Source organism: Nannospalax galili, unplaced genomic scaffold (assembly GCF_000622305.1).
Source record: "Nannospalax galili isolate Female #2095 unplaced genomic scaffold, S.galili_v1.0 scaffold50, whole genome shotgun sequence".
Classification (NCBI taxonomy): Eukaryota; Metazoa; Chordata; class Mammalia; order Rodentia; family Spalacidae; genus Nannospalax; species Nannospalax galili.
In genome coordinates, this window is record NW_008328749.1 from 2,063,481 (window position 1) to 2,076,812 (window position 13,332).

At 34.0% G+C, this 13,332-nt stretch overlaps 1 protein-coding gene across 5 annotated transcripts; it reads left to right on the forward strand.

The window, feature by feature from the left end:
• Positions 1 to 842: 842 nt before the first annotated feature.
• Positions 843 to 12,479, forward strand: LOC103731093 (estrogen sulfotransferase, testis isoform-like). Of its 5 annotated transcripts, none has more exons than XM_029561768.1 (9): positions 843 to 905; positions 1,312 to 1,385; positions 2,014 to 2,175; positions 4,121 to 4,246; positions 4,998 to 5,095; positions 7,917 to 8,043; positions 9,223 to 9,317; positions 10,500 to 10,680; positions 12,327 to 12,479. In XM_029561768.1, the coding sequence occupies exons 3-9, from the start codon at positions 2,028 to 2,030 to the stop codon at positions 12,437 to 12,439; spliced, it is 888 nt and encodes a 295-aa protein (XP_029417628.1). In that variant the 5' UTR covers positions 843 to 905; positions 1,312 to 1,385; positions 2,014 to 2,027; the 3' UTR covers positions 12,440 to 12,479. The 5 variants fall into 5 exon arrangements, with proteins under 5 accessions (XP_029417628.1, XP_029417635.1, XP_029417638.1 ...); XM_029561775.1 differs by having other exon boundaries at positions 2,027 to 2,175; XM_029561763.1 differs by lacking the exon at positions 843 to 905 and having other exon boundaries at positions 1,166 to 1,385.
• The last annotated feature ends 853 nt before the right edge of the window (positions 12,480 to 13,332 follow it).

Here is a 13,332-nt window from a genome sequence, read left to right on the forward strand (position 1 = left end):
AGGAATGAAGTTGCAAGGCCATCTTTTCTTTTAATAGTCAAGTCTTGCAGAAAGTACAGCATTTGCAGTGGGTAAGATCATATATAACTTACTGCTATAATGATTATGATTACTTGAACTACTTTTAAAAGAAATCAGACATTTTCATTAAGGGAGTCCTTAGCCAATGTCTAGTCTAAAGGATACAAAGTGGTGTTCTAACAGAGCATGTTTCTCCTTTTAGACTATGTGTGGTTTAATAGTGAAGCTCATTTACAGCATAGTGGAACAAGTTCTAGTGAAAAGAAAGTAAGATTTGGAAGATCATTTGGAGAGATACCCAAGCATGTACGAGTAAGGCAAAGTCTCTCAAAACAGTACAATATAATTATGAATAAAAGATGGAAGAGGTAACCAAGATTATAACTAACTGGTTTGGAGATATAAATAGAGGTGGATGGGTAGAGGCAAGTGAAATTTTCCTTTAGTAAACCAAAGCAGATACAGAGAAAGATGAAGAGCTAATGAATTCTAAAACCCTGGGGACATTACTTTGTTCATTCTCCTGCTTAACTGCAACACTATTAATGACCTTTATTTGGACATTGTGTATTATACAACTTGTGATCTGGAACAGAGTGGAGCAAGGTTTCTAAAATAATTATCCCAAGTTGAGTAATGTTTATATTCCTTCTTTATTAGTTGTGTGTTCTTTTATATTCAAGGCTGTTTCAGAGTTATAGGCAAAGACTTTAAATAGATTGTACTTTTCCTTTGTCTTATTAGAATATAGGAAAGTGTTACAAAGCGTTCTTTTATTAGTCTTCTGACCCATGTTGGTAATCATACTCCAGATTCTTTGTCAGTCTTCTCTGCCCCCTCTAAGATTAGTCTTTGCAATATCAACACTACCCTTGTTATAATCAGTGAGTAAAAGAGTTTCTCCTATACTAGTTCCCGTTTGCTCCTGCCTCTTCTTATCTCCCTTATCACTTCTCACTCCTTTACCCCAAACCACTGAATACTATTTGGTTATTTAGAATTTAATTATGGGCTAAAGGGGGTGGGGGGAGGACAGAAGCAAAGGCTGTCTATATCTTTGTTTGATCGAATATGACCCTGTGGCTAAATACAACTGAATCTTTGTATACATATCTGCCCTAATTCTTAGCCTCTCAGAGCTAAAACATACAAAATAATCTCTGCTTCCTCCCTGACTGTAAGAAAAAAAGCTCACAAGAAGCATTCCAACAGTACAAGCAATTCTCTCTCTCTCTCTCTCTCTCTCTCTCTCTCTCTCTCTCTCCCTCCCCCTCCTTTTTATTCCTACAGCTTAAAATCTGTGCTGCTATTTGAAGAGAGCTAAACGAGACCATTTCACTTCTTTGACGGGATCATCTAGACAGGTTGTACTCTTTGTTATTGATATTAACAGTGATATTTTAAATAATTGAAAATATAAAACTCATTTAATATATTACTAAGATGTTAAAATAGAGGGAGAATAAATTCTGCTTGGTATTATGCCTAACCGATAATGTAAATCATTTAAAGCTTTTTAAAAATCAATTATTATAAAAATATTTGTACATGGTTTGTTGTTTAAAGACCTTTAAAATGAAACTGCAGTATTGTAGATACCTGGAAAGTACTGAATATAATTATGTGGGATCTTCAAAATACTATGGCAATTTCTAATGAAAAAAATCAAATAATACAGTGAAAACCCAGGTTCACTGACAGTTCATTGACAGATACATTGTTCATTTTGTATAGAAATCCTTAGTGTATATTAGTTAATCAGAAACACTGTCTAGTAACTAAATATAGCAAACATTTATATTAGGCTTTCATTCCTAATAGAAATAGAAACCCTTTAAAGACTAAGAACATATTGCATATATATTTAGTATATGCTTTTATTCCTACACAACAAGTAAGAATCAGTAAACATCTAAGTGGGGTTTTATTAGTTACTGCTAATGTCAAAACATTGCATGGTTCATACAGACTGGAAAACATAACTTTTTTCAGTGTACTACTTCAGGATGGGGACTTCTGAACCTGAGTATTATGAGACCTTTGGAGACTTCCATGGAGTTCTAATGGATCGACAGTTCACTAAAGATTGGGATGATGTTGAAGCATTCTCTGCAAGGCCAGATGATCTTCTCATTGTTACTTATCCAAAATCTGGTAAGTCTCCTTGCTATGAAAAGTTTGTTGCTTTCACACAGAAATTGTAAATCCATCATGAAACATCAATATTAAACTGTTCACATATTTCACATTCATTTCTATATTAAATAAGAAAATTATAGTAAATTTAGTCCCAAAATAATAAGTAACACATTATAGCTCTATTCCACAGTCTCAAACTCTCTAAGAATACAATCCATATCTTCGCCAGTACTTTGATAAATGGAAATTGATAATTCATTCAATACAATTGAGTCAATCTTTATGCATTGCATGATGAATATTTAAAACTATTGTGTTTACTTTATCTTATTGCTGTGTATATGGATAATAAATATCTTCATGGATAATTGAAAACTCATCCAACTACCTCTTCTTTATTACATATATTTTAACAATCTCACTTTTAAAGCAATTCTTATTTTCTGAGATTAATTCTACTGTTACAAATAGATTTAGAGACTTAACATTACACCTTTGAATAGTCCAACCTAGCATTCTATGTCTTCTTATTAGCATTTGGCATTAAAAATAATTATGTCAGCTAGGTATGGCCATGTGGACCTGCAATCCCAGCACTGAAGAGGCTGAGGCAGGAGAATCATGAATTTGAGACAGGCCTGGGACACATTTGCCTCAAAACAAACAGACACATACACACACCATCAACTATATATTTATATATAAAATGCATAGACATCTATAGCTACATATACATATGTACAAACACATGGACATGCATGCATATACATGTAAATGTGAGAGAGAATGAATACGCTTTGGGGAACTCGTCCCTAAAATCAATCCTCTGTTTCTCTTCTTGGCTCAGCTCAATGGCAATTCAACTTTTAGGTATCTGAAAAGGAAAGTGCAGAGCTAGTCCAGTTTCATTCTTGTGTTCATTTCCACACTACAATCCATCAAAGGGCTTGCCCACTTAGTTTGGTATATCTCTCTCACAGTCAGCATCTTACTGGCTCTCTCACCTCCTTTGCACCACTACTGTCCTTATTCTGTCAAAGGAAGAATTATTCTAAAGATTTTTATTGATAATATTGCCCTATTGCTACATGTATGTTAATGCATTTCCATAAGTTTGATACAAACTGAGATTCTTTAGTATAAATGACAAGGTATTTTAGGTCTGCCATCTACTTACATCTATAACCTCACAAAATGTATTTATCTCTTCAAGCAAATTCTTATTTTAGGCTATGTATTCTGTACCTAATTCTTTTGCTCACCACTATGTAATGCTTTGAGTCCCACACAGAAGTGAAAGAATGGATCTCACACATCTACATGGTAGAGCTCTTTCTATCTCAAATGATAAATTCATGCTAACAGTTCGTTAAGCCTGAGCTCAATTCCCTTGTCTTTATATGGGCACTTTTTTGATAGACATCTCAGCAACAGTAGCAAAGCAGCCACACACTGGCCACTACTTTCTCTGTATTTCTTTGAACTCTGTTCCTGTCTGCATTGCAATTTATTCAGTAAAGAGTTTATTTTGCTATTATTGATTTTTTTTTACTTTTATGAGGACCACCAGAGGTTATAAATGTCATTTACACTTTTCTATAGTCCTTGAACTAGTGCATAGCTGAGGCGCAAGAACTATAGTAGAGAGTGTAGCTGGAAGGCATGCTTGCTTGCATCACTTGTGTCACCTTTTACTCAAGTCTCCTAACTTCTTATTTTAAAAATCGAAATCAAAAGTGTTATCAGTTTTCATGTCACAATTCAACATGGGGAAATCCAGGTACATTAATTAGGCATTATTCATAACTCGATAGAACTATTGAAATTATTTTCAGTGATGTAAGTGTAAATATTCAAGAAAACATTGTTTGAGAATGATGAATATTAGAACACTATTCAAATAATATTGTTATCACCCATGCATGATCATTGGAGTTTCAGATGTGTTAAATTTTCACAGGCACAACATGGGCTAGTGAAATTGTGTATATGATTTATAAAGAGGGTGATGTGGCAAAATGCAAAGAAGATGCAATTTTTAATCGAATACCTTACCTGGAATGCAAAACTCATCATATGATGAATGGTAATTTAATTTAATTCTAAAAAATATTTTTTTTATTATTTTTATGTGTATGAGTGTATTGCCTGCATGTAGGTAAGTGCACCTGTCTCGTACAATGCCCATGGAGGACAGAAGAGGTTGTTGGATCCCCTGGGACTGGAGTTATGGACAGTTGTTAGTTGCCATGTGGGTGCTGGGATTTGAACCCGGGGCTTCTGCAAGAACACCCAGTATTCTTAACCTCTGAGCCATCTCCCCAGCCCCTTAAGTTAATATTTTAAAGCTGTATGCATATATTTTAAGGTATAGCTGTAGATAATGAAATAAAACCAGGGATTTTAAGCAAGAGGGGAAATTGGTGTTATGACTTCTACATAGGCAAAACTGTAGATTTAAATCTGGACTAGTTTAATGGTATGGGATGAGTCTGGACTAGGTGTTCTGAGGAGTTTATTAATATGTTAGGTTTATTTCTCAGTCTTTTGGAGTTGAGAATATTTTAAATTTCGAGAAACTATCCATTAAGTTATCCTTAATTATCCATTAAGGGATATATTCAAAAGCATACTCATGAAAGTTTTGCTTGTGAAAGTATGAATTTAGTTCAACTGATGAAATATTTTCAGTCTTAATTTTTGTCTGTAATTTCATTTATTTGATGATAAGATTATGTCATTATTATGAAGGCAGTCTAGAACCTTACGGTTACCTCTTTTGAAATACTTACATAAATATTTTTCAAAAGTATCTAATTTTTATATTTTTATACCAGGTGTAAGGCAATTAAAAGAAATGGAATCTCCCAGAATAGTGAAAACTCATCTACCAAGTAAGCTGCTTCCAGCATCTTTTTGGGAAAAGAATTGCAAGGTAACCAGAGTTAGATTTTCTTAGAATTGCACTAAACACTAAACTTTAAAAACAAGTTTATTATGATGAAACCAAACGTACCTAAAAGGTACATTATATATAGTTGATTATGGTTTTCATTTAATAATTTAAAAATATTCTATTTATTATTTTTATTTTATGTGTATGGGTGTATTGCCTACATGTGTGCGAGTGCGCCTGTGTCATGCAATGCCCACAGAAATCAGAACAGGGTATTAGATGCCCCTGGAACTGGACAGCTGGTTGCTGCCTTGCAGATGCTGCGAATCGAACCTGGATCCTCTGCAAGAGCTGTCAGTGCTCTTAAATACTGAACCAACCATCTCTTCAGCCCCTAATAGTTAATAATTTTTAACAAATATGAATTAGTTTTAGTATAACCTGTCTAGATTATAATTATAGCTTTGTTTTAAGGATGATTCTGAAAAAACTAAATTCTCTAAGCCTCAGTTTGTGTGGAAAAGATGGATAATGTAGCATCTTCTTAATACAGCTAAAAGAAATTATGCTTGAAACTTGCTTGGCCTCAGGCTTAAAGTATTCAAACACTGTATGAATACCAGCTATTTTTAAGCTTTATTGTATTGTATATTCTCCATTAACAAAATATTATGAGGCATGTGAATGAGTCAGAATAATTTACCGGACAAGTACCATATACTAGTCAATTACCAAGGTAGAGTGACTGCCATATGTATTTCATTTGTTAGTAACACAGTACCACAGATAGGGTAAGCTACAAAAGTTTACCATGGGATGTGGTTATGGTTCAAGTTTGAAATGCTGCTTCCTAGCTGACAAAGTTAAAAGGGAGTACCAGGTTTAGTAAATACATAATGACAGTGGTAAATGATTCAGCATAACTAAGATTCCATGAAAACAAACAAAAACGCATAGAAGTTTAAAAGAATTTGCAGTGGAAAGTGATTTGGGATACAGGTATTCAAATTTTCACTTCAAGAAAATGAATGAACAGAAATTGAGAAAAAAAATCAGAGGAAGAGGTATGAACTTGTAAGTACTACTCTTTCATGTGTAGAAATTTACGACAGACTATGAAATACAAATAATTGTACATATACTATCAACTCTAGTGAGAGTTACTTGAAAAGTTGTATCTTCAGGAAAGAGCAAGATGCTCTTTGAGGGTATCAAAGAGCAGGTGCAGTGAAAAGTGTAGGATATTGAACAATATTTGCTAATTAGTAGGAGTGATAGAAAAGAAATTACAGTCTCTAAGAAGAGGAGGAGGAGAGCAACCCTCATTGAGGACCCTAAGTCAATCTGTGAAATATGAACTGCATTTTGAGATGCAGAGAACATTCTAGAACCAGGGAATAATGGAATTATTATAATAATGGGAGAGGGTGTAGCAAAGGGTAAAATTTCAGAAGTAAATTTGTGAATATAATGGTATAAACTGCATTCAGTTAGTGACTGAAAAGAATTAGGGAGAAATAATTTTGGGAAAATTTTATATGATTAGTGATGGCGTTGAAACAAAACAAGTCTATTTTTATTCTGTTTTGGAGTTCTTTCAAAAAACCCTTAAACATTAGAATTTTTCTTCAAAGAATAAGGAGGAATGTTCCCTTAAAATTGTTCACAAATGAAGAAATAAGTTAGGGCACCTAATCTTATCTTCTTACTTGTGTAAAGTAAATACAAGAAGACAAACCCGTTGATGACACTGATAAAGGACTGGGAAGTCTAAGGGAAAAACATGAAGAGCTACATTGTACATTTGTAACCTTTGCCTTACAGCATTGATTATCAGACCTAGAGGAAACTAGATGCTTGGTCCAAATTATTTATCAGAGAGAAAATTTGAGCTCAAGAAATTGGCCCTTTGCAAAGTTGTTAGAATTTTATAGTTTTGAATTAGCAACTAAACCACAGCTTCCAAATGACTAATTCACAGACCTCTGTGTCCTACATGTAAAACTGAAACTCAGAAGGTCATACTGGAGAGGTTGCAGTTTTCTCAGATCTGCCAATCAGAGGAATTCAGGGAGGGACCAATATTTTCTTAAAGAATGAGGGGGTAAAATCAGGGAGCCTAGCTGAAAAATATTAACAGGATTTTGAGATATGGACTTAAATAGAAGGAAACTGTGGGACATTTTGCCTTAGCATCTGAAGTTATGGTATAATATAAGTAACAGAAAACTCTACTCTCGGCTGAATGATTTGTCAACTCATTCATTTGCATTGATTTGCTTTCAGTACTATATTTATACTGAACTTTCATATGCTTATTTATAAAACAGGACCTTTTGGGACACAAATTACACGATATAGTTCTTATTATACACATGATAGAGAACATTAAATTGGATGGGGGACAGTAAGGGGAAGGACATGTAGGGATGAGATCTAAATACTATCAATTATATTGTATGAAAGTCACAGAAATTCAATAACATTTAAAAAATTGTTAATAACAATTTGATTTCTCAATTTTTGCCAGTGAAAATGTCACAGAAATAAAAGTAGGAACAAATGTTGAGTGATGCTAGGAGCAATACTGCAATTGTTTCCTGAAGAATTTTCTTAGCTGGGTTTGATGGTGAACACCTGTATCCCAGAACTTGAAAGGTTGAGCCACATGGGGATACAGAGCAAGACTATGTCTCAAATTAAAGAAAAGGAGTGTTTTTTTCTGTACAATTTTACATTTTATCTGTTTTCTACAATAATTGTATATTATGGTAGTTGTTGAAACATGAATGTTTAAACCTTGATGACATCATGGCTGAAAATCCATTAATTGCTTTAACACATGATTTCATCCTCTTAGATGATCTATCTTTGTCGCAATGCCAAGGATGTAGCGGTTTCCTATTATTACTTTTTTCTAATGATACCCTCTTACCCAAAGCCTGGATCCTTTTCAGAATTTGTGGAAAAGTTTATGCAAGGACAAGGTAAGAACATGTTATATTCATTAGATTCTTTCCAGAAAATCAAAACAAATGTTATTTCTGTGTAATGGACTATTAAATGAATAAATATAAACAGAAATACAATATAGTATTTTGAAAGGGTGTAGTATTTCTTCATTTAGTTAAAACACAAATCTGAAATGGCTGAGGCTTAGAGAAAAGGAAAGTTTTGTTTGTGAGAAGGGTGGAAAATTGCAGAATCTAGATGCTTCACTACAGTACTGCAAAGAAATGTATAGGCCTGATTCTGAGGGTTGGGGATGGCAGTTTTCCTCTCTAAAATTGGGTCAGTGTTCAGTTCTCTGGTGGGTACCTTCATATCTTCAAATTGTTTCATAACATGTTTGAGCTCCATTGATCAAAGAGGGGCTGTGGGTATTAAAAGAGGTCCATGGATTCCAAGTGAAATACCAGGTGTTAAAGCCATACAGAGGCACTCAAAAGCAGTCTGAGTACCTGAAACCTCTTTCTTATTCCACCTAGTAGACAGATGAAAAAATAATTTGTTATCACTGAACAATAAAGAGGTACTTGATCAGACTTTATGGAACTTTAACTTTAGATCAAAACTAAGACTAGAGCAATTAGTATTTATATCTGAATATTAAAGGAAATAGAATAGCTCAGTGTTCACTAAATAAGGTCATGTGAATGGTATAGGAATAGTTGAAAGGAAAAATAGGAATATTTTATATCTATAGAAGATAATATAGTACAATGTATGTAAAATCTATGTTGCTTGCAGAAAAAACATTTCAAAGTATGGAGAATAAAATAGATGCCTCAAGATTGTTAAGATTCAAACTGAAGAACCGAGAAAAATAATTTTGCATGACTGCTCCACTAATTCGGATCTTATTAATATGACACACATGCACACATGGGGGAGGGAGTTCAGAAAAAATGCTCTCATTGCTCTGATTTGAGTTAACAAGTTTTTCACATTTCCTCCACACCACAAAATGTCATAATTATGAAACTTAAAGCAAGTCTCTACAGGATTACTTAACAATTTTACCTTGCGGCATGTTACTCTTCTTAATCGTCTCTTAGTGTTCATTCCATTATTATCTATGATTTTGTTATTATTTTCCTTGAATGTTTATTTAAAATTCTAAAATGATGACATTGTGTTTTTGCATTTATTTCCCCTAATTTCAGTTCCCTATGGCTCCTGGTATGATCATGTGAAATCTTGGTGGGAAAAGAGTAAGAATCCACGTGTGCTGTTTATTTTCTATGAAGACATGATAGAGGTAAGAAACTGCAGATGTAAAAAATTTAGTACTTTTTGAGGTGTTTTTAGCTCTCTGGATACAACAATATCCCTTGAAATATGTGATAGCAACCACTAGCAATAAATTTAAAAGAGAAAGAACTGAATAATCTAGAATAATTGACAAATTTTAATCTAGTATTAATTTTTCATGTATTTCATGAATACATTTTAAGCCCAAGTCAAAATTTTTTTTTCTCTCTCTCTGTAAATTGGGTGGGGAAACTAAGAGGAGGTACGGATGAGGGAGTAGATATAAACACATCAAATTATATTTATGAAAAATTACAAAACTTCAAAAAAATTTCTGAATAAAATTTTAAAAATACCCTTTATTTCATGAAACAAGAATCAAAATAGCACTATTATTCTTAATAATGATCAGCAAATAATTTTCTTAGAGCACTGTAGTCTGAGACTCTTTCTTTCCTATATGAAATTTGTTGTGCCTATTCCACACATGAAAATGTAGTATCTGCTCTTTCCTCTAACTCCAACACTTGTGAGGTGGGTAAGTGCTCAGTAGAGCAAGCAATGCCTGAGATAAACAGCAAGATCTGTCTCAAAATGACATAAAGTATTAAAAACTGTCTAGGGAAATGGGTCAGTGGATAAAGTCTAGCTATGAAAGCTTGAAGACAAGCACTCACATAGAAACTAGGTAGTCGTGGCCAGCTGCCTATATCCAGGAGCTCTGGAGATGGAAGATGCTAAGGGAAAGCTGGCAGTATAAGGAGCTCAGGGTTCAGCCGGAGACTCTGCTTCAGTAAACAATATGGAGAGTGATAGAGGAAGACAACAGACTTCAAACCTGTGGCTTCCATAAGCACACAAGAGCAGATGGGCTTTCACACATGTGCATGCACTCATGTGAACATACACAACAGACATATACACATGCAAAAATTAATAATTTTCAAAATAAGTGCAAGCAATATATATTACAGAAATCATTTCATTTATATCTTCAAGCAGTTTTTGAAGTTTCTTTTATATCTACTTTTGGATGAAGAAAAATTGTGCTTAGAATGTGTTATTTTCTTCTCTAGAAATTCAATTCCAATATGACTACATTAGAAAAGAAAGAATTTCCTCTTTCATACTAAATATCTATTTATCCATTTTAGCCACTTAGTTGTCACAGCATTTTGTTTCCCTCTAGGATATCAGAAAAGAAGTGATAAAATTGATAGAGTTTCTGGAAAGGAAACCATCAGAGGAGCTTGTGAACAAGATTATACAACATACTTCATTCCAGGAGATGAAGAACAATCCATCTACCAATTACACAACATTGCCAGAGGAAATCATGAGCCATAAAGTATCATCTTTCATGAGAAAAGGTGAGAAAGACGTGATTTGCTGTTGAAAGTTGTCCTGACTTAGGCAAGAATCTAGTGAGGGTTATTCAGGCTACAAGCCCAGTATGTGTTTACTTTAGGAATCTTTTATCTTGAATCTTTTATCCTTAATGTGTTATCAGTTTGTGCATAGGAATCAAGCACAATTTCTTATGCTGCTGAACTGTTACTACTACCATTGAATTGCTATTGCTTGCCTCTTAGTTCAGTTTTTGCAGTGTATTAGGTTAAGCATAACCTTTCAGCACCAGCAGTGACACCACATTTTAATAGCTGTGATTAACTGAGCCTTTGTGTCTCTGTTCTATTCTATATACTTTATACATATTATCTCTTTAATAAATTCTAACCAGAAAAATGGAGCTCTTATCTCATTTTGAGATAAGAAACCAGCTTTGAAAAGTCAGTCAGATTTTCCTTGCACAATTGACAGAAACTTTGAAGACTAAGTGGCTAAGGAAGGAATTCAAACATAGTAGTTCTATTTGTGATAATGCTAAAACACAGTGAGATGAAAATTTATTCCCAAAGAAGCATGACCTGCTGAAATATATTCAATTTATAACCTGAAGGCATAGAGGAAATTTGAAATTCTGGGTCATCCCCTTACAGTAGTATTGGTACAGAGTACTGGAAAGCCGATGTTTGACCAAATTGTCAGAGAAAGGCTTGAATAAACAGCATGAACAACTTTGCTGTTGGATAAGCCAATATTCATACCGTATTTGAGCTGCTCTTCAGATCATCCTCCATCTCCAAATGTTTCCATTCATATAATTGTTAAAAATCACCATGCTTTCAGAGGGCCGCCAGCTGCTGTATCTTCAGACCACACCTGCATTTTAGGGCACTTTTCTGTTTTCTGCTTTTTGAGTTATTTTAGCTATTTAGTGGAAATGCTTTTTGAGCTATTTAGTGGAATGCTTTTTAAGTTATTTAGTGAAAATGCTTGGAGTTCTTCGAGTTGGGTGTAAGCGAACTCCTGAATAACTTAGTAGCTAAGTGACTACCCTGTGAAAAATGAGGCTATCTTACATGATGAGAGAGCACAGGAAGGCTCCTGTCACACTATTATAATATTCCAAGCAGGAAATCCTAGGTCACTACTCCAGCAGTGATGAAGGAACCAACAAATACAAAGAGAGAATAGGAATCTTTGTTAGAAGAAATTGCTGTACACAGAGAGAACAGAACTCGATGAGGAAAAAAAACAACTAATTTTCAACTACTTGCATTTGAGGTGTTTGTAAAACATTCAGGTGGCAATGTTAGGTATCTGGATTTGAGAGTGTTATCAGCACAAAGACAGTATTTAAGAATTTGGGAGCAGGTGTGCGTGGGTCTCATCATAAAGCCCCAAAATATGAGGGAAAATTACATAAGAAAAATTAAGTACGATAGCACAGAAAAGAAAGTAAAAATCAATGAATGAAATTTGCTTTTTTTGAAACCATCAAGACAAACTTACTTATTTAAGATCAAATAATGTAATACTTATGTATTTTATTGGCAAAATTGAAGGTTGCAAGAGAGTTTCATATATTAATTAAAATGATGCAAGATAGAAAAATCATTTGATTCTGACTGGAAGAAATGATGCTTATGATTTTTTAACTGCTTTATTACAGGAATTACAGGAGACTGGAAGAATCACTTCACAGTAGCCCTGAATGAGAAATTTGACATGCACTATGAGCAGCAAATGAAGGACTCTACCCTGAAGTTTAGAACTGAGATCTAAAAAGTTTCCTTTTCTTTGCTTAAATTTCCTTTTAATTTTTGAGCAGTTCATAATTGATTACTATATTTACATACTTTCCACCTTTTTGTCTCCCATTTTCAACCCTTCCCATGTTTCCTAACCCAATTATCTCCTCTCTCTCTATATATATATGTATATATATATATCATCTGTCTATTATCTATCATCTATCATCTGTCTATCTATGTATCTATGTATCTATCATCTATCTATCATCTATCTATCATCTATCTATCTATCTATCTATCTATCTATCTATCATCTATCTATCTATCTATCTATCTAGCGTACTGAGTCCATTTAGTGGTGCTCATATGTACATGTGTTTAAGGCTGACCACTTGGGATTGGATAACCTATCTGGGGGCTCATCCCTGGAGAAAGCTGATTCTCTCTCTCTCAGCACTTGTAGCAATTCATATAGACTGTGGAGCATTGTGAAATTTATTTTATCTGAAATTAAAGCCTCTTCTCTTTATTTTTCTCATCTTGTATAAGAATTTGCTTGGGCTAGTGCACAGTAGTATAAGAATTTGCTTGGGATTAAAATATGCACACTTTTAATCCCAGCTCTTGGGAAGCAGAGGCAGGCAGATATCTGAGATCAAGGTCAGCTTGGCTTACACAGTGAGTTCCAGGCTAATTGGGGCTGCAGGGAGACTATGTCTCACCACAACCCCAAAAGATGATTCTTGTGACCGAGGATTAAATATTTCATTTTTATAGACCTTTTGATAAAAAGGATGTTTTTTTCTGCTATGAAATGTTTTCCTTTGTTATAGCTTTGTCCTCTTCCTACACCTCTGCCTCTTCTCAATCCTCCTTCATGATCATTCTGATTCTTATCTACTTTTGAATCAACTTTATACAAAG